Source organism: Oncorhynchus tshawytscha, linkage group LG04, assembly GCF_018296145.1.
Source record: "Oncorhynchus tshawytscha isolate Ot180627B linkage group LG04, Otsh_v2.0, whole genome shotgun sequence".
Classification (NCBI taxonomy): Eukaryota; Metazoa; Chordata; class Actinopteri; order Salmoniformes; family Salmonidae; genus Oncorhynchus; species Oncorhynchus tshawytscha.
In genome coordinates this window covers 64,481,904-64,503,542 of record NC_056432.1, presented here as the reverse complement: position 1 = coordinate 64,503,542, position 21,639 = coordinate 64,481,904, and the positions used below count along the sequence as shown (strand labels likewise).

Sequence of the window (21,639 nt, the reverse complement as noted above, 5' to 3'; positions counted from 1 at the left end):
TTCGAACCAGAGACTGTAGCGATATCTCTTGCACTGAGATGCAGTGCCTTAAACTGCTGTGTCTATGTGCATGTTAAGCATTCTAGTACAGTTAAAAAGTTAAAAGTCCGCAAAAATGTTTAGTATCGGTTTCATTTATTTTTAAGGAAAATATAGGATATCGGTAATAGGCAAAAAATGTCATGTATGTGCATCGCTAGTAGCAATACACAGAGCCACTACAAAAGATACAGGCATCCTTCCTAACTCAGTTTCTGGAGAGTAAGGAAACCACTCAGGCATTTCACTATGAGGCCAATGGTGACATTAAAACAGTTCAAGTTCAATGGCTGTGATTGGTGAAAACTGAGGATGGATCAACAACATTTTAGTTACTCTACAATACTAACCTAAATGAGAGTGAAAAGAAAGAAAGAAGCCTGTACAGAATACAAATATTCCAAAACGTGATTACAATAAGGCAATAAAGTAAAACTGCAAACAACGTGGCAAAGAAATGAACTTCATGTCCTGAATACAAAGCGTTTGGGGAAAATCCAACACGACACATCACTCTATATATTTTCAAGCATGGTGGTGGCTGCATCATGTTACAGGTACGCTGGTCATCGGCAATGACTAGGGAGTTATTTAGGATAAAAAGAAAGGGAATAGAGCTAAGCACAGGCAAAATCCTAGAGGAAATCCTGGTTCAGTCTGCTTCCCAATAGACACTGGGAGACAAATTCACACAAGACCAAATTTACACTGGAGTTTTCTTACCAACACTACCTTGAATGTTCTTGCGTGGCCTAGTCACAGACTTGAGAAGCTATGGCAAGACTTGAAAATGGCTGTCTAGCAAAGATCAACAACCAATTTGACAGAGTTCGAAGAATTTTAAACAAAATAATGTGCAAATATTGTACAATCCAAAAGCTCTTTAAGACTCCCAGCTATAAGCCCTGCCAAAGGTAATTATTACATGTATTGACTCAGTGTCACACCCTGACCTTAGAGATCCTTTTAATTCTCTATTTTGGTTAGGTCAGGGTGTGACTAGGGTGGGTAGTCTAGTTTTTTCATTTCTATGTTGGCCTGGTATGGTTCCCAATCAGAGGCAGCTGTCTCTCGTTGTCTCTGATTGGGGATCATATTTAGGCAGCCTTTTCCCACAGTTTTTTTGTGGGATCTTGTTTTTGTGTAGCTGCCTGTGAGCAGCCCAGAACGTCACTTTTCGTTTTCGAATGTATTGTTTATGGTGAGTTTCATATTTATTATACATGTGGAACTCTAAGTACGCTGCGCCTTGGTCCATTCATTCAGACGATCGTGACACTCAGGGATGTGAAATTTTGTCATTGTGTGTATTTAATAGGTTTTTGATTCGGGCTGGAACACAACAAAACGTGGAATAAGTCAAAGGATATGAATACTTTCGGAAGGCATTGTATTAGACAGAAAAGGGTTGAGAAGAGATGTTGCCACTTACTGCAATTCAACTCTGAGTGCAATCTTTATCCTTAATTGCAGTATTCTACAGTATTACATTTTTGTAACCCTTTGTTATTGCAGCAATTATGCCTTTGGCAAGCGGCCTTGCTTGCTGAAGCGTGATTGCATGATGATTACACAACCACTATTTCTCTGAAGATTAGCAACTGCCAAAAAGCTCATCAAGCTTGGGAACATGGTCTTTGAGGACAATATTACGTGTTCCTTGCAGCGTATCATCTCTTGAATGGAAACTGTCCACATACAAAAATAATGGGGGGGAGCAAGGTTTTAGATTTGATTTAGTTAAGCCTAAGGTTCTCTGTCATACATCAAGGCCTCGGTAAACATGAACATCATCTTCTGACTATTCTAATTATTCCCTATGTAAGCCAGAGTGAGTCCGGCAATTAAACTTATCAGTAACCACGTTTCCATCCACAGTTTTTATGCGAGTAAAGGCATACTGTATATATTTCTACAGCCAAACCTGAGCGACGCTGGGCCAATTATGCGCCGCACTATGGGACTCCCAATCACAGCCGGATGTGATAGAGCCTGGATTCGAACGAAAGGCTGTAGTGACGCCTCTTGCACTGAGATGCAGTGCCTTAGACCGCTGCGTCCATGTGTGTGTTTTAACTATTTAACTGTATTAGAATGCTTAAAAAGGCCGCTAAAATTTGAAATATCGGTTATAGGTATCTGTTGTTTTAGCAAGGAAAATATTAGATATAGGTATAGGTATAGGGCAAAAATGTCATATCGGTGCATCACTACATTGAACTTTAGATTTTTATTTGGTACATGAAAACTTAAATTCACAGATTTTTATCTGCAACAAGTATGTTTGGTGGAAACACACCACTGTCGGGAAATTGCACATTTTCTTCATCCAGATTTTTGAATATTTGCATGAAATATTCCAATTGGATGGAAATCTAGCTAGTGCACAGCAAATGAGCGGTGCTATTATGACATCACTGTAATAGGATCTTAGCAGACGCATGGCTTTCGACCTTCGTCTCTCCCAAAGACCGTACGGGAGTTGTAGCGATGAGACAAGATAGTAACTACTAACAATTGGATACCATGAAATTGGGGAGAAAAGGAACATTTTAAAAAGTCTGAAAAACAGGAGAAAAGGAGGTTCTAAAAAGAAGCAGAGTGGCTTGGCAGGGTCGTGTTTTCGGAGGACGCATGGCTCTCGACCTTCGCTTCTCCCGAGTCTGTAGGGGCGTTGCAGCGATGGGACAAGACTGTAACGACCAATTGGATATCATGAAAATGGGAAGAAACGGGGTAAAAAAATAAAAATAATTTATAATATATATATATATATTTTTAAACACAGAGATATATTAAAGGTGACACAAAGAGTATGGCCTTTACAGCAGAGCACAACTACAGAAGTTCAACGTTTAGATTTCTGATTCTGAAATTGTGCAAATAAATAAATATATCAGTGCGGTAAATGCAGTTATTCTGACTTAATCTAAATTCCACCTTTGAATGTCCACCTTTATTATAGACACGAAAAATCTACATGCTTTTTTGGTCTGGAGAAACCTTTCCATTGCATTACAAATCACATCTGAGAAATGGCTACAACATCGTCGTCCTTGGAACGACACAGTGCTGCTTCTCTAAAAGGAAACAGATCTCAAGATTTCCATTTGATAGAGATGAGAAGTGTTGCTCCAGTGAAGTCTGATTTGAATTACAGTCTGTTCAGCAGAGGATAAGAGAGATGACAGCATCTGAGAATGATGAGGTGGGAGTGGAGATGAGCCCGCTGGGATCTGAGAGCTTCACACAAACACACCACATCACATGACCGGACAGACACACCTTGGCCTTGTTTTCCCTTGTGTTACATGTGAGCTCTGCTGCAGGCATGGGGAGGATCCTGAGGATGTGAGGCTGGAACGTGACTAACACATTCTCCAAACGTATACGCACACACACCACACACACAGACAAAGAGTGGAGTGGAGAATGATATCCATTAACAACGTTCAAAAGCACAACTCCAGCCCGCCAACGCTACCAAACCCACAACAACACACTGGCGCACACCCACACACCACAGATCAACGCAAAAGCAAATAATCAAATTGGACGCGGGAAGCGTTTCCCTGGTAACTATCGTAATTGTGTCTGTGTGCACAAGGACTTTCGTTCCAGAAATAATTGCTGGACTTACCGAAGATTTCTCCAGTGTAAATGTGGGAGGGGTCGTAGGGCGCCTCCACTCCTGATATCTCTACCTTGAGGTCTGGAGAGAACAGGCTGGTGTCCCTCTTCATCCGCAGATTGAAATGCCTGCAAGAGAGGAACATGAAAATACATTACTACACTACCCAGACCCCGTTTAGTGCCTCCAACATTCCTGCTCATGGTTCAGTAAAGATCTATGCAGCCAGAATGACAGGAGAAAGATTAGGGCAAGTAACAATGCCAAACCCAGTGTCTCCCAACACTGATAGACTACTTGGCTGTAAGACATTTCATTTCACATAGGCACAGGAAATGAAAATAAAAGGTTAAATAAATAGACATATAGGGCCTTTATCACCTTCTCTCGGTGGAGACAATAGAAAGTGGTTGTTAATTGAGAAACATCTTAAATGGATGGGCAAATTCTTTAGATAGTTCAGCAGCACAAGTCTATTGTTCAGGAAGAATATTTCCCATAAAGTCCTGATGACTCAGATGCCTGGACTGGGACCTTCAGAAAATCACACCAGTCTCTTATCAAAACACAGGTCAAGTAAATCATTACTCCATATTTTTAAACGAGGCAAGCCAGTTAAGAACAAATTCTTATTTACAATGACGGCCTACACCGGCCGAACCCGGATGACGCTGGGCCAATTGTGTGCAGCCCTATGGGCCTACCAATCACGGCCGGTTGTGATATAGCCATAGGGTTTGATTAGAGTAGAAAGGTAGCCAAAGTCCTGCACAGACTGTAGGATTTTAGCCGTTTTATGCCACCATTTTGCTTTCCCAGACTAAATCTCCATGTCGTGGGCAAATTCTTAGGTTGTAAATTATTGTCGGACGTCTTGGCTCGTTCAGTGTGACAGGGTCTAGGTCTGCCGATTAAGTACCACTGCGTGCGTTCATAGCAGGCCCCCAGTGCCCGGTCTGGAGACTGAAGTCACTGAGCTACGAGGAGGCTAGCGCCATCATGCCATAGACATTAAGGTTGACTCGAGCAGGATGAAAATGGACTACCGACCATGACAATAAGGCCCTGCCCCGCCCCCCTTTCGGAAAAGCTGACCACGACTCCATTTTGTTGATCCCTGCCTACAGACAGAAACTCAAACAAGAGGCTCCCACGCTGAGGTCTGTCCAACGCTGGTCCGACCAAGCTGACTCCACACTCCAAGACTGCTTCCATCACGTGGACTGGGAGATGTTTCGTATTGCGTCAGATAACAATATTGAAGAATACGCTGATTCGGTGTGCGAGTTCATTAGAACGTGCGTTGAAGATGTCGTTCCCATAGCAACGATTAAAACATTCCCTAACCAGAAACCGTGGATTGATGGCAGCATTCGCGTGAAACTGAAAGCGCGAACCACTGCTTTTAATCAGGGCAAGGTGTCTGGTAACATGACCGAATACAAACAGTGCAGCTATTCCCTCCGCAAGGCTATCAAACAAGCTAAGCGTCAGTACAGAGAGACAAAGTAGAATCTCAATTCAATGGCTCAGACACAAGAGGCATGTGGCAGGGTCTACAGTCAATCACGGACTACAGGAAGAAATCCAGCCCAGTCACGGACCAGGATGTCTTGCTCCCAGGCAGACTAAATAACTTTTTGCCCGCTTTGAGGACAATACAGTGCCACTGACACGGCCTGCAACGAAAACATGCGGTCTCTCCTTCACTGCAGCCGAGGTGAGTAAGACACTTAAACGTGTTAACCCTCGCAAGGCTGCAGGCCCAGACAGCATCCCCAGCCGCGCCCTCAGAGCATGCGCAGACCAGCTGGCCGGTGTGTTTACGGACATATTCAATCAATCCCTATACCAGTCTGCTGTTCCCACATGCTTCGAAGAGGGCCACCATTGTTCCTGTTCCCAAGAAAGCTAAGGTAACTGAGCTAAACGACTACTGCCCCGTAGCACTCACTTCCGTCATCATGAAGTGCTTTGAGAGACTAGTCAAGGACCATATCACCTCCACCCTACCTGACACCCTAGACCCACTCCAATTTGCTTACCGCCCAAATAGGTCCACAGACGATGCAATCTCAACCACACTGCACACTGCCCTAACCCATCTGGACAAGAGGAATACCTATGTGAGAATGCTGTTCATCGACTACAGCTCGGCATTCAACACCATAGTACCCTCCAAGCTCGTCATCAAGCTCGAGACCCTGGGTCTCGACCCCGCCCTGTGCAACTGGGTACTGGACTTCCTGACGGGCCGCCCCCAGGTGGTGAGGGTAGGCAACAACATCTCCTCCCCGCTGATCCTCAACACTGGGGCCCCACAAGGGTGCGTTCTGAGCCCTCTCCTGTACTCCCTGTTCACCCACGACTGCGTGGCCACGCACACCTCCAACTCAATCATCAAGTTTGCGGACGACACAACAGTGGTAGGCTTGATTACCAATAACAACGAGACGGCCTACAGGGAGGAGGTGAGGGCCCTCGGAGTGTGGTGTCAGGAAAATAACCTCACACTCAACGTCAACAAAACTAAGGAGATGATTGTGGACTTCAGGAAAAAGCAGAGGGAACACCCCCCTATCCACATCGATGGAACAGTAGTGGAGAGGGTAGCAAGTTTTAAGTTCCTCGGCATTCACATCACAGACAAACTCAATTGGTCCACTCACACAGACAGCATCGTGAAGAAGGCGCAGCAGCGCCTCTTCAACCTCAGGAGGCTGAAGAAATTCGGCTTGTCACCAAAAGCAGATGCACAATCGAGAGCATCCTGGCGGGCTGTATCACCGCCTGGTACGGCAACTGCTCCGCCCTCAACCGTAAGGCTCTCCAGAGGGTAGTGAGGTCTGCACAACGCATCACCGGGGGCAAACTACCTGCCCTCCAGGACACCTACACCACCCGATGTTACAGGAAGGCCATAAAGATCATCAAGGACATCAACCACCCGAGCCACTGCCTGTTCACCCCGCTATCATCCAGAAGGCGAGGTCAGTACAGGTGCATCAAAGCTGGGACCGAGAGACTGAAAAACAGCTTCTATCTCAAGGCCATCAGACTGTTAAACAGCCACCACTAACATTGAGTGGCTGCTGCCAACACACTGACACTGACTCAACTCCAGCCACTTTAATAATGGGAATTGATGGGAAATGATGTAAATATATCACTAGCCACTTTAAACAATGCTACCTTATATAATGTTACTTACCCTACATTATTCATCTCATATGCATACGTATATACTGTACTCTATATCATCGACTGCATCCTTATGTAATACATGTATCACTAGCCACTTTAACTATGCCACTTTGTTTACATACTCATCTCATATGTATATACTGTACTCGATACCATCTACTGTATCTTGCCTATGCTGCTCTGTACCATCACTCATTCATATATCCTTATGTACATATTCTTTATCCCCTTACACTGTGTATAAGACAGTAGTTTTGGAATTGTTAGTTAGATTACTTGTTGGTTATTACTGCATTGTCGGAACTAGAAGCACAAGCATTTCGCTACACTCGCATTAACATCTGCTAACCATGTGTATGTGACAAATAAAATTTGATTTGATTTGATGACTCTTTGCCAGTTACGGCCACTTTCAACATTATCCTTAGCAATGTTTTGGTGCCATTCAGCCCCCTGGTGCATTTCAAATACTTCCCGCTTCATGCACCTTCAGGGGTTTTCCATATGAATATGTGGATGATGTCATCAGCACGATCTACTGGTTTTCATGTGCATGGGTCGTAGGCTCCAACAAAGTTCTCACAGTGGCAGAAATGTAGCCTTTATCATATATTGTGGCTGGTGTTACGGTCAGCCACACAATAATATGAGTTTTTTGAATAGTCAGATTAATATACGTTTGACTTAAACGTTTACAATTTTCCTAATATCTTGTTTACATGAAATAGGAATAAAAAATAAATAAATATATAAGGCTACTTGATGGGATTTTGATAAATGCACAAAATCCCCAATCAAAATAAACATTCTCTCACAGCGACCACGTTATTTTGGGTAAGTTTAGGACATATGAAGTTTGTATGTGAAAACTATTTCTATGACGCATACTTACATTTTTACCAAACTCACTGAGGCTTGTGCTGCTGGTGCTGGCACATGTGCAGATCAAATACACAGCTGCAGGCTGACAACCTCGCAAGCCAATCGCAGAATGTGACGACAGAACTGAAGCAAATCATAAAATCTGTCCAGGTTTATTTTTTATTTTTATTTTTACATCGCACATACAGTGTGGGAAGGCCTTAAGTGATAGACATTATTACTCTGTTTCAACAACCATTATTCAGGATGAGTCATGAATCATAATATTAATATCCTGGCTCTTAATCCATGTGAATAGGATATGAAATGGAACAGACTCGTAGGTTACATCTGTGTGAGTCCATAAAGATGAGGCTATTGACTGTGTTAGCAAATGAAGTGAATGAATACAGGACTGTATTTGAGCTCCCCAGTGTCACAGCGGTCTAAGGCACTGCATCTCAGTGCTAGAGGCGTCACTACAGACACCCTGGTTCGAATCCAGGCTGTATCACAACTAGGATTGCACTTTTGGGGAATATTCAGAGGTGGAAACTTATCATGGGAATTAACAGGAATTGACATAAATATATGCAAATGAATATGAAAACCATTTAAAATGTCCAGTTGTAGCCAAAAGTTTTGAGAATGACACAAATATAAATTTTCAAAGTCTGCTGCCTCAGTTTGTATGATGGCAATTTGCATATACTCCAGAATGCTATGAAGAGTGATCAGATGAATTACAATTAATTGCAAAGTCCCTCTTTGCCATGCAAATGATCTGAATCCCCCAAAAACCTTTCCACTGATTTTCAGCCCTGCCACAAAAGGACCAGCTGACATCATGTCAGTGATTTTCTCGTTAACACAGGTGTGAGTGTTGATGAGGAGGGTGGTGCTTGGAATCAGTTCTTCCTCTGTCAACCATGGTTACCTGCAAGGAAACACGTGCCGTCATCATTGCTTTGCACAAAAATGGCAAAGAATTTTGGCAAGAATATTGCTGCCAGTAAGATTGCACCTAAATCAACCATTTATCGGATCATCAAGAACTTCAAGGAGAGCGGTTCAATTGTTGTGAAGAAGGCTTCAGGGTGCCCAAGAAAGTCCAGCAAGCGCCAGGACCGTCTCCTAAAGTTGATTCAGCTGCGGGATCGGGGCACCACCAGTACAGTTTTGCTTCCAAAACATCCGGTGATTTTGCAGAGAGCCACATAAATTTACAGAAATACTCATCATAAATGTTGATGAAAATACATGGACGGCACTTTAGATAAACTTCTCCTTAATGCAACTGCTCTGTCAGATTTCAAAAAAGCTTTACCGAAAAAGTACATCATGCAATAATCTGAGGACGGCGCTCAGACACAAAAAATCCTCCATGTTGTGGAGTCAACAGAAGTCAGAAATAGCATTATAAATATTAACTTACCTTTGATGATCTTCATCAGAATGCACTCCCAGGAATCCCAGTTCCACAAAAAAAATGTTTGTTTTGTTTGATAAAGTCCTTCATTTATGTCCAAATACCTCTTTTTTTGTTTGCACCTTTATTTCACAAATCCAAATTCACGACGCAGGCCAGGTGAAAAGTTAAAAAATTCAATTACAGTTTGTAGAAACATGTCAAACGATGTATAGAATCAATCTTTAGAATGATTTTAACATAAATCTTCAATAATGTTTCAACTGGAGAATTCCTTTGTCTTTAGAAATGCAATGGAACGCAGCTACCTTTCAAGGGAGCGCGCCTGAATGAGCTCATGGCACTCTGGCAGACCTCTTATTCAATCAGCTCTCATTCTCTCGTCCTTCACCGTAGAAGCCTCAAACAAGGTTCTAAAGACTGTTGACATCTAGTGGAAGCCTTAGGAAGTGCAATCGGACCACTTACACTATCTTGGATAGGCAAAGCGTTGAAAAACTACAAACCTCAGATTTCCCACGTCCTGGATGGATTTTTTTCTCAGGTTTTTACCTGCCATATGAGTTATGTTATACTCAGACATCATTCAAACAGTTTTAGAAACTTCAGAGTGTTTTCTATCCAAATCTACCAATAATAGGCATATCTTAGCTTCTGGGCCTGAGTAGCAGGCAGTTTACCTTGGGCACCTTATTCACCCAAGCTACTCAATACTGTTCCCCAGCCATAAGAAATTAAAGTCCCATGGAAAATGTCTGGAAATTTATCAGAAAGTTTCCGACCCTTTGCAACCCTAATCACAACCGGCCGTGATTGGTAGTCCTATAGGGCGGCGCACAATTGACCCAGCGTCGTCCGGGTTTGGCCAGTGTAGGCCGTCATTGTAAATAAGAATTTGTTCTTAATGGACTTGCCTAGCAAAAGGTTACACATTGTATTTCCCAAGAATGACATGGGAAACAACATTTGGGAAAATCTCACATATTCAACAACATGCATCTTTAGTGAATAAAAGTAACCCATTGAGACTGCAATGATTGGACAGTGAAAATGTATCTTGTCATATTTCTCTTTTTGGATTTGTAAACACTGAGAACAAGACAAATAAAAATAAACAACTACTGACCATTTCCCCTCAGTATATCCTGAACTAAGAAGGAACAGCGGGCCATCTCAGGTTAATCACAGCTACAGCACTTCACAACAACGGCCCTCCTAATTTGCTTTGTTGATAACAGAGGGAGGCCCAGGCCCTCTCACTGGGTAACAAATGGCAGCTGTAATTGACGTGGGCATCCCTGCCCAGAGCAGCTCTCTGATTAAGACTCCCCTCCGGGCTGATGGGGTGTTAGTGGACACAGGGTTGGTTACACAACTAACCCAGTCAGGAGAGGATGACGTGATTCACAGACAACGCTGGCAACAATAGGAGTGAAAGGGAAGAAAGATTGCATATGTATATGAAACTGAAATAGCATATCTTGTGACTACTGTCTAGGCCTGTCAAAGAAAATGTATTGACAAATCTGTTGACATTCACACAGTCAGTGAGTCACAAAATATTGCCAACAATTAAATTCAGGAATGTTTGTTTTTGTCATTCAAACACACTCTTGACTCATACCACTCATAACCACTTCCCCTAAACCACACCCTAAGACAGTCTTAGTTACTGCTTAGTAGGGCTGTACCCACCACAAAAAATACTTTGTCGATCGAGAGTCTGTTTTTAACCGAATTTTTCAAAAGTTAGTGTATTTTTACATTTAGACACATTCAATGTATTTTAAATCAAATCAACTATATGCAGTGAGTTTGTCTCGCTCTTTAAGCCTATTGTTTGATGAAATAATATAAAAGACACAAATAGAGGGAGTCCGACCGCAATTGATCTGATTGTGCCAGGCTCAGACTTGCTGCGCTGTTTTAATCTTTTTTTTTTTTTTTTACAGCAAGTGACTGTTGTCGCTCTCTCCTAGCTGCTGCAGCGACCACAACAGAACATTATTGTTTATCGTGCTGCTGAAGCTGCAACGTAATTACATCCATTTCTGACTGTAAAGTTATGGAAATCCCTAATTTGTTTAGGAAAAACATTCCCCATTCTCTCAACCCTTGCTCTCTTTACGTGACACATGTATTCATCACATGCACATGACCAAAAGGGCCTGACCTGTAGCATGTCATAAACACATCAATAAATTGGTTATAACATACTCCGAACACATGTAACAGCAAAATGGATGCAGAAGACATGACAAACTTGAAATGGGGGAACGTTTACTGGTTGCTCAGGAGGTAAATGGGAAGTCCGACATGTGGAATAAATTTGACCAGTTGTGGAAAATACTGGAAATAAAGAAACAGAAGGTAAGGAGCAAGCACTGGGTGCATATTATATGTGCCAAACAGGTGCTGTTAGATGACTATAGCTTTCTGACCATTTGGAAAAAAGTAAACACTAAATAAATAAGTATACCAGAGTACGTTAATGTTATTTTTTTGTTTTTGTAAAGCCTTTATTACAGCAAAGACTAAAAACAGCCGCATGCATTTGTGAAAGCAACTGCTGAAATGGAACAGTTTATTTATTGTTTACGCTAATAATTCAAGGTTTGCTTTGTTTTAAAATTAAAATGCTTGATTGTATTTCAAATCATGAATGACTTGCATACAGTGTGATGACATGAATGATTGATCGATACAGTCACCTATATAAAAAGTATTGAAATATAGGCCTAAGTAAGTTGCAGTATTAAGATTAAAAAAGGGTGCGTTTTTAGGCCTACAGCTCGATGGTGGTTATACAAGTCTGCTATACCAAGCCTACTAATGATAATGACATTACTTATTATAATAATTAAGAAGAAGGAGATCAAGAAAAGGAGGGTTATTATTATCAATAGAATTTCTGACTATTTGGAACAGTGTTAACACTGAATTAACTATAAGTAATACCAGAGGATGTTCTAACAAGAAAAAAAGTGTAAAGCCTTTATTACAGCACAGCAAAGATCCAAAAGTCTAATTTGTGAGAATTCTTTTTAACCTAAATATTGTGGTTGGTGCTCACGGAGGCTAGGTGCTCACGGAATCAGTAGGCTATTAAACAAACACTCAAACAGGCATAGAAGCAGGATCTATCATATTTATGTAGATATACAGTACCAGTCGAAATTTTGGACACACCTACTCATTCAAAGATTCTTTATTTTTTGCTATTTTCGTCATTGTATAATAGTGAAGACATCAAAACTACATAACAAATATGGAATTCTGTAGTAACCAAAACAGTTTTAGATCCTTCAAAGTAGCCACCCTTTGCCTGGATGACTGCTTTGTACACTCTTGACATTCTCTCAACCAGCTTCACCTGGAATGCTTTACCAACAGTCTTGGAGGAGTTCCCACTTATGCTGAGCACTTGTTGGCTGCTTTTCCTTCACTATGCGGTCCAACTCATCCCAAAACATCTCAATTGGATTGAGGTCAGGTGATTATGGAGGCCAGGTCATCTGAAGCAGCACTCAATCGCTCTCCTTCTTAATCAAATAGCCCTTACACAGCCCGAAGGTGTGTTGGGTAATTTCCCTGTTGAAAAACAAATGATAGTCCCAATAAGCGCAAATCAGATGGGATGGAGTATCGCTGCAGAATGCTGTGGTAGGCATGCTGGGTAAGTGTGCCTTGAACTCTAAATAAATCACAGACAGTGTCACCAGCAAAGCACCCCCACACCTCCATGCTTCACGGTTGGAACCACACCTGCGGAGATCATCCGTTCACCTACTCTGCATCTCACAAAAGACACAACGATTGGAACCAAAAATCTCACATTTGGACTCAGACAAAAAGGACAGATTTCCACCGGTCTAATGGCCATTGCTCGTGTTTCTTGGCCCAAGCAAGTCTCCTCTTCTTATTGGTGTCCTTTAGTAGTGGTTTCTTTGCAGCAATTTGACCATGAAGGCCTGATTCACACAGTCTCCTCTGAACAGTTGATGTTGAGATGCGTCTGTTACTTGACCTCTGAAGTATTTATTTGGGCTGCAATTTCTGAGGCTGGTAACTCTAATGAACGTATCCTCTGCAACAGAGGTAACTCTGGGTCTTCCTTTCCTGTGACGGTCCTCATGAGAGCCAATTTCATCATTTCGCTTGATGGTTTTTGCGACTGCACAAAGAAACGTTCAAATCTCTTGATCTCTTGAAATCTCACTTTTTCGTAATGACTGACCTTCATGTCTTCAAGTAATGATGGACTGTTATTTCTCTTGGCTTATTTGAGCTGTTCTTGCATTAATATGGACTTGGTATTTTACCAATTAGGGCTCTCTTCTGTATACCACCCCTACCTGGTCACAACACAACTGGCTCAAATGCTTTAAGAAGGAAAGAAATTCCACAAATTAACTTTTGAAATGCATTCCAGGTGACTACCTCATGAAGCTGGTTGAGAGAATACCAAGAGTCTGCAAAGTGGTGATCAAGGCAAAGGGTGGCTAATTTGAAGAATCTCAAATATATTTTGATTTGTTTACCACTTTTTTGGTTACTACATAATTCCATATGTGTTATTTCATAGTTTGTCTTCACTATTATTCTACAATGTAGAAAATGGTAAAAAATAAAGAAAAACCCTTGAATGAATAGGTGTGTCCAAACCTTTGACTGGTAGTGCATATGGGTGATTTATAAAGCCAGGCACATAACAGTTATGCTATTGATTATAGACCTAATTAAATTGGGGTTTTCCAATCCTCACTCTTCTTCGATAATCAAGGGCTGTTTTCTCATCTCCTAAATCCGCTGCTGCCTCCGCCGCATTGTTCTCAACACCAATATAAGGTTAACTTTGCTATTATGCACATAGCAACATGGTCTAGGAAAAGGCATCAATTCCACAGCATGATGAAGTTTCAGAACAGCGGTCAGCAACCGGTGTCAAACATGGGAGAACATGCATGTGTTATAAAATAATCATATTTTTATTAGTATTGCACCATTGTCCTTAACCATATACAATTTGTCTTAGAGTAAAGGACTGTTCCATCCCCACGGCCTCCACAATGGATTAGTCCACTCAGACAGGCGCAAATCAGACAGGCGTCTTGTACACCATGAAAAAATAAATACGTTTTTGCAACTGTTGGACTAAAGAAATCTTGGCCGGCCAACAGCCTATCGATCAAACAATCGAGGAGTCGACTAAATGGAGTCAGCCTTACTGCAAGAAGATGCAGCCTGCCTTATGATAGTGGTACTTGAGACCACCATAACAACAGAATGTATGGGGGAAGAGAGTTAAACACATGTACGTCCATAAAGTGCTGTCAGATGGAGCAGCCTGAGGTTGCTTTCATTTCCTTTCAGTCCAGCACTTAGAACACTACTTGACTAGACCAATAACTACCATCAACACAGAGTTTAGCCTAACTGACGTTGTGCCAAAAACGCTCTCTCAAACACACACAGACAGACAATATACAGTCCAAAATGAGACGGCGATGTTCGACAGGTGAAATTGTCGGCCCTCTCTGTTTGAGACCCTTCAGAGAGCAAAGCATTATGCTAATGTCTGTTACGGAGTGACTCAGCCAGCCATTAGACAGACAGCCACCTCCACCACCAGGGAGAACACACTCAATTACCACACAACACTTAACTTTGGCACACCAACCAGAGACACACTCCACAGTGCAATCAAACAAGCAGTGGCACAAGGACAGGTGTATTTAATTTCCACCCCTTCTCTAATCTATTCAGGAGAGAAAGCACTGGCGGGTTGACCGCAGAGCGTCGACTATATGTGACACTTCTGCAATCTGTACCACTGTAGGTACTATATTCTATAGGATGATTTTCTTCAGCACTGTGCACCACTGGTAGAACATGCCCTACAGTACAGCCAAGTATTGGTCTCCAGATTCCCTACTCAGCACACACACAAACAGACAGCAGACGGATGGCCACCAGAGCATGGCTGCACCAAATTGGCCAGATTTTTGGACATTTGTTTTCTAAAATGTGAAGCAGTATTTTTAGAGTGGTAATGACGGCAAAGAGGACAGCTGTGTGTGTAGTGAGCCTTTACTGCCAGCCTCAGCAACCAGACAGAGCACACAGGCATACTGAATACTGGGAGAGAAGGGGTGGGGGCTGCAGAGCAGTGGGGCGAGAGGAGGAGGGGGTGAGAGATGAGTCAACCCTCTACTTCCAGGAAAGATTTAACATACTCCCATGGGTTAGGGCTGTTCCCCTCAAAATCGTGCATAGGCCATGAATCTGCATCTATGGCCACAGAATGCTGTTGCAGGTCTGTGCATGAACTGACAATGCCTGTTAGAACATCTCAAATAAAGGGCCAGGGAAAACAGCTAGGCTATATCTATAGCTATACTGAAGCATTCTGCTGGTAAAAGACAGACTATCAGTGTTACATTGTGGAGCAGGAAAATTGATCTGTTTCTATCTGACAGGCAGGCAGGGGAGATACTGATAGAGATGTGATGAAGTGCAGTGAATGACTGAAATTACCCCATTTCTATATTTAAAGTTGTTTGGTTTCCCGAGGACTACATTATCAACACAGTAATACACCTTCTTGAGCTCAGTCTGACTCTCAGACTGGGCAGCATCCCCATTGTGTCAGTCAGTCAATGCCAGTGCTCAGTAGAACCACAGGGTATAGTCTACCCTCCCTCCATCCATCATCACACACACTGTACAGCAGGCTCCCAGTCAGTTACTGGAACCAAAACAATATAATTATGATGTACTCAGGACATTCAACTATAACAATCCCACTAAATGAATGCATCCTCATGCCTTCTGTCTCTAAGAAACAGAAATTATTATACAATGCAATTATGCCCGTAGGAGTATTATCATGAACCTTGCCCCCAGAATAAAAAAAATCTAAAATCAACCCTTTTTAAATAAAAACCGAAAAGCCACAAATTTATTACAAAACTATTTCCAGCAACATGACTTCATAGTCATGCAGCAAATCTCTGCACTAAGAGGGGGGGTAGGGGGGCCGTGGTGATGGTGAGGGGGAAGGGAGTGTGTGTTAGGGAATGAAAGGAGGAGAGAACAAGATGATCCCAGTAATGTCCCTATAATGTCAGGCGAAGTAAATCACCACACTAGAGGAACGCTTTTAGGGACCGAACAGATCCACATATTACACAACTCCTTCCTCACCTGAGCAGTATCGCTGGCTGGCGTATGTGCGTGCCAAGCTGGGGGATGGTCTACCGTGAGGCAACCAGGGACAGGTGGTCACTCCGCCTCTACTGACACCCAGCAGGTTTGGCACCCAGCAGGTCACACTGCATGTAACTTTCCAGCACAGCAGCTTGTGATGAGAGAGTGTATGGTGAGCAGGTGTTTGTGTTACTATCTCTCCTGGCTTAACTTTTGGGCTGGCAGGATACACTCTGGTTAAATTCTGCTCTGATCCTCCCCGCTGTCGATAGAGAATGGCTCCAATGGATCCTGTTGCCGTGGAAAAACAGTGTCCCCTCCCCTTCCTGTGCTTTGTGAAGATCTTGGACATCAAGGTCCTCTGAGTTCATCAAAGTCCCACCAACCAGCCTCCCTGTTTCTCCCACCTAAACGGTCTGTGGACGGGTAGATCAGCCTGTCTCTCTGACCTCTAGCAGCCACTTTCTCATTAAAACCTCTTTAGGAGGTTAGCCAAACACAAGGCCTTTCTCTCCACAAGTGTATCACAAGCAACCTGACCAACTGCAATATTAATAACATCTCCTTTCATGTTCGCTCTACCTACACCTCCTCTCTGCGTGTCAGTGAGTTACAGTACATCCCCTCCTTTCTCCAGTCTCAGACAGACTTGCTAGAAGTGTGAGTAGAGATGGGTGCAGGTAAATACTATAGTCCTGGTACACCAACAAAAACAACAGCTCTATCTAGGCTGCTTCCTTTCTGAAACTCAGGTCCCGGGGGATGTTGGTGTGAAATGATCTGTCAGTGGTTGCGCTCCATTTCTCTCGGCTTCAGTGAGCCACAGCAATCAGATGCTGCCTGAAACAGGGCTGGAGAGTGTAATGAAATAACTGTTATGAAAGTTACAGATGAGTAGGGCTGGCACAAACGTATAACCAACGGTTATGGATGACTATCGTCATGAAAATAACAGTCGTATCCGCAGAAAAAAAAAAAGATGTTTATTTTTTGGGGAAGAACAGCTGACTGAAAAACGGGATTGGCGGGCATACGTGCGGTTTAGTCTGTTCCTGCGGTAACATGGACTCACTGTGGAACGCTTTCGACACCTTATAGTCCATGCCCCGAAGAATTGAGGCTGTTCTAAGGGCAAAGGGGGGTGCAACTCAATATTAGGTAGGTGTTCCTAATGTTTTGTACACTCAGGCTATTCATGGATTCCACAGCAGATCAGACGTTGTAAAGCTGAGGTGAGAGAGAATCCTACAGAGAATTTGAGTTAAAAGCAGTGTTGTGCAAAATATCAACAGGACATGTGTAGACCAAAGCCGAGACTCTGATCCCTGCCAATGGCAACAACAGTGTAGGCTGTGACTGTTACTTCAAACATGCTTCCAGAGAGGTTTCAGCAGTTAGAATAATTCCTGAAGCTCACCATATCGAGCTGAGACGCTTAGTCAGTACCAGTCCCTTTCAGCTCCGCTTCTCTGAGATGACAGACACATAGGACAAACATGGAGTCTCTGTGTTTAACCATCGCCTTTGAGAGAAACGCTAACCAAAGATGTTATCGTGAAATACTACACATCAGTGGGCAAAAACATGAATCGGGCACAGAGAGGGAATGTGAGTGAGGGAGTGGTAGATATGGAGAGCGAAATTGAGAGAGACCTTGCTGCAGGGACACCCTTAACCAGTAGAAATGTTATTTTGAACTTGTGAAAGTTGTTTAAAAAGGCAGAGGTGAGTGAAGGAGGGGATGATACAATGCAGAACAGATGAAACCGAGGCAGGGGGGGGCGATCGTATGGCAGAGTACACAAGCACAACAGAAGAGAAGAAGAGGGAAAGCGGAATCAGGCCACAATCTGTCTGGAACAGAGATGGGAACATAAAAACAAATTACTGATGCATTTGTTTCAAGCCTGATGTTCATGATGTTATGAGTTCAAGCGCGGCAAGATGATAAACCTCTATAAAAACTCATTAACAGGAGTCTGCAGGGCGGCTGTGAAGGATCTGACTTCTGACAGGAAATTATCTTCTCTCAATTCAAGATAGCATTAATTCCTCTAATATACTCCCAACGTCCCAAACGCACCTCAATGAAACATCAAACACCCAAATGTCTGTGGGTTGATCATATTATTTAGAGCTCAGAGCTCCATAGCCACTCAGCTCATGCTTTAAACATCCTGATTAATTGCAACCCGAACACTGGAGACGGCTTACTGCTCCCCAGCCCATCAGAGTGCAGTGTGCTCCCATATCAAATATAGCCATTCTTCCCTCTACTTGTCACTGAATGGAATACATCTCTGTATTATTCATAGACAGAGTTTGTGTAATCCGGAGCTCTGGAGAACAATCTGTATATCTCAGTCAGAAGGGAACAGAACGTGCTTAAAGTTTCATTATGAAGAACCTGAGCAGATACGGCATTTGAATATAGAATAAAAACAAGCGACCCGTCATCTCCTCCATAAAAATGTCTGGCGCTAGCACCACATCTCAAAGTAAATTCTAACACCTCAGCTTTTGTCAGCACTCCAGGAGTATAGAGGTGATGTGACCGGCAAGTCTTTATATAATGGAAATAGTGCCTAAAGTAATGCTAAAATAATGCTGACACCATCTGCCTCTTACAGAAAGTGAAAACTAGGTGTATTAGAGACTTCCAAATAGTCCCTAATGAGTTTATACATTATTAAAATACATTCCTACTTCTCCAGGGGAAATAAGTAGACCTAAAAACTGACGGTTCATTCACTGCTCAGGTAAACAGAAAACTACATTTATGACCATTTCCAGTACCAAGACTCCAGAGACAGAGGGTTGATCATATAGTTGCATCATGTAAACACCTGTGCTTCTCTCAACACGACAGGCTAACAGCCCCATTCTCTCAAAACCTCAACAAAAACCTTCTCGCTCCAACCATGGTACATGTCTCTACATTCCCAGTGGAGTCTTATCAGCACATTAACTCAAATGGGACTAAGAAGGAAACAGGCACTTGACAGTCAAGTCTGATTATACAGCCCTACTCCATGGGACAGATCTGGGTCACTGCAGTTCATCAACATTGTATCTCTCACATGGTGTTTGATGGCTATCCAAGTGTGTTCAGGCTACAGGCTACTGGTGATAGATCAAGCTGATAAATCAGATTACGATCTACTTGGTCTAAAATTTCAGGCTGACCGTTATTATAACGTGGCACACATCCGGCCAATAGCAAAATACTAGGCCATTGCCAGGAATTAGCCTATTTATTTACTTGCATAATCCTCAAAATCAGATTGATCAGGGAAGCGAGAATGATTAAAAAAAAAAAATGTATACAGTAAACTGAGCCTAAAGGCATGCTTGTATAAACACTGTAGGAGAACAGCAGATCAACTCGACAGATCAAAGCACTGCTGACTACTGTTCACCGTCAAAATGTCAGAGTGGGTGTGCTGTGTCTAATAAAGACTAGTTACACTGTATAACCTACTACAACAGAGAAGAACATTAAAGACTTTGAACAATGAAAAGCGGGATTCATCTAAAAATATATATTTCCCTCAAATATCTCACTCCTTGCTTTGATCCCCAGCCAGCCAACTACCGCAGGTTGAGCATGGCTGATTTAAAACCAAATCAAATATGCAGTAGTACAGGCAGTGTGTCATTTCAAACCACACATTATTCAGAGCAGAGGAAGGTAAAGTACTGCGGGAGAGGGCTGAGGTTCCCGACAGGGATCATTGTGTCACGGGTCTGCATTTTTCATCATGCAAGCAGGAGCGGGCTTGGGGATGAACTTTTTTTTTTTGTCCCCAGATTATTTGAAAACGGTCGACTCTCTGCTTTGTATCCGTTAGCCTACCTATTGTATTAAAAGCAAATCTGTCGCATTATTTAAACACAATCTCAGAATAGCCTATCTCTCCTCTCCTAGATGGGCATCCAAGCACCTACAATATTTGGTCTCAATGAAATAGAGTAGACTGCCTATGAATGGGAAGAGAATCAAGGGCCAGTTATCTTTCAAAGAAAGATATATATGATTAGGCTATAGTTTCACTACAGTGTCTGTATATAAATATTGATAATGGAAATAAGTGGAGGAAGCTCAACCAACGTGAGTTGAAGAGCAAATCCTCACGCTCCTATAAAATCCTCACGCTCCTATAAAAAAGGTAGGCTACATCTTCTATGCAAAACGTAGCTCAAGAGAAAGTGCACGTGTCAGCTATCATCACTCTTGCTGCTTTAGGTTCAGTAGCCATATGTGTGCGATCAGGTGCGCGTGTAGTCTCAATTAAATAGAGTAGGCTGTAGCATATCCATGGGCGGAGAGGCACGGGGCACTTCTCTTTCCAAGGAAATTAACTTCTGAAATCGAATTATGCTATAGTTTACTACACTGCCTCAAAATAAATATTGATCACCCATATTGGTCTCGGTCTGAAAATTGTCCGCCCCTAAAAGTTAGGCTATTACACCTATTATGTTGCGGGTCAATTTGACCCATGTCCACTATTTATCCATGGAATTAAATTACTTTTCCTCATTTAGGGTCATGAACCTAACTACAAAATGTGGACACACTGATGTGTTGTGGAATGTCATTGTAGATTTTGTATACAAACATGATGTTGTGGGTCATTTTGACCCAGAGGCTTTCATCTAGAGAGATATTTGCACAGGTCCAAAATAAACAAGTGTCTTTGAGTGGCGCAGCGGTCTAAGGCACTGCATCTCAGTGCTAGACGTGTCACTACAGACCCTGGTTCGATTCCAGGCTGTATCACAACCGTTCGGTATTGGGAGTCCTATAGGGCGGTGCACAATTGGCCCAGTGTCGTCCGGGTTAGGCCCTCATTGTAAATTAGAATTGGTTCCTAACTGACTTGCCTAGTTAAATTTTAAAAAGTACAATATTTTGTTTTGACTGGTTCTGGTTGCACTTTTATGGTTATGTTTGGGTGAAAAGGAGATTTCCCAAGCTTCTCCTTCTCAGTGCGAGAGCAGCAAACCTCTGCTTGTTTGTGAGAAAGGAAATATGTTTAACAACTGGTTCTTAAATATAGAGTTTTGAAATTAAATGTTATTGTATTTCTTCTTTCTGAAAGGTCTGACAAGACAAAATATAGTTGGGCTGTTTTTACTTGATTCTTTGTCTTGAGTGTGTTTAAACGGTGCGGGTCAATCTGACCCATACCACACTGGATGTCATTTTTCCCCCAGCAAAGCACAAGGGTAAATGTAGCTCAAGAGAAAGTGCAAGTGTCCG

At 42.5% G+C, this 21,639-nt stretch overlaps 1 protein-coding gene across 1 annotated transcript in view; it reads right to left on the bottom strand.

The window, feature by feature from the left end:
* LOC112249184 (disintegrin and metalloproteinase domain-containing protein 10-like) overlaps positions 1–21,639 on the bottom strand; it is a 106,597-nt gene that overhangs the window by 29,411 nt on the left and 55,547 nt on the right. Inside the window, exon 3 of the mRNA XM_042321061.1 lies at positions 3,680–3,798. Coding sequence (XP_042176995.1) covers positions 3,680–3,798 — 119 coding nt within the window. The remainder of the gene's footprint in view (positions 1–3,679; positions 3,799–21,639) is intronic.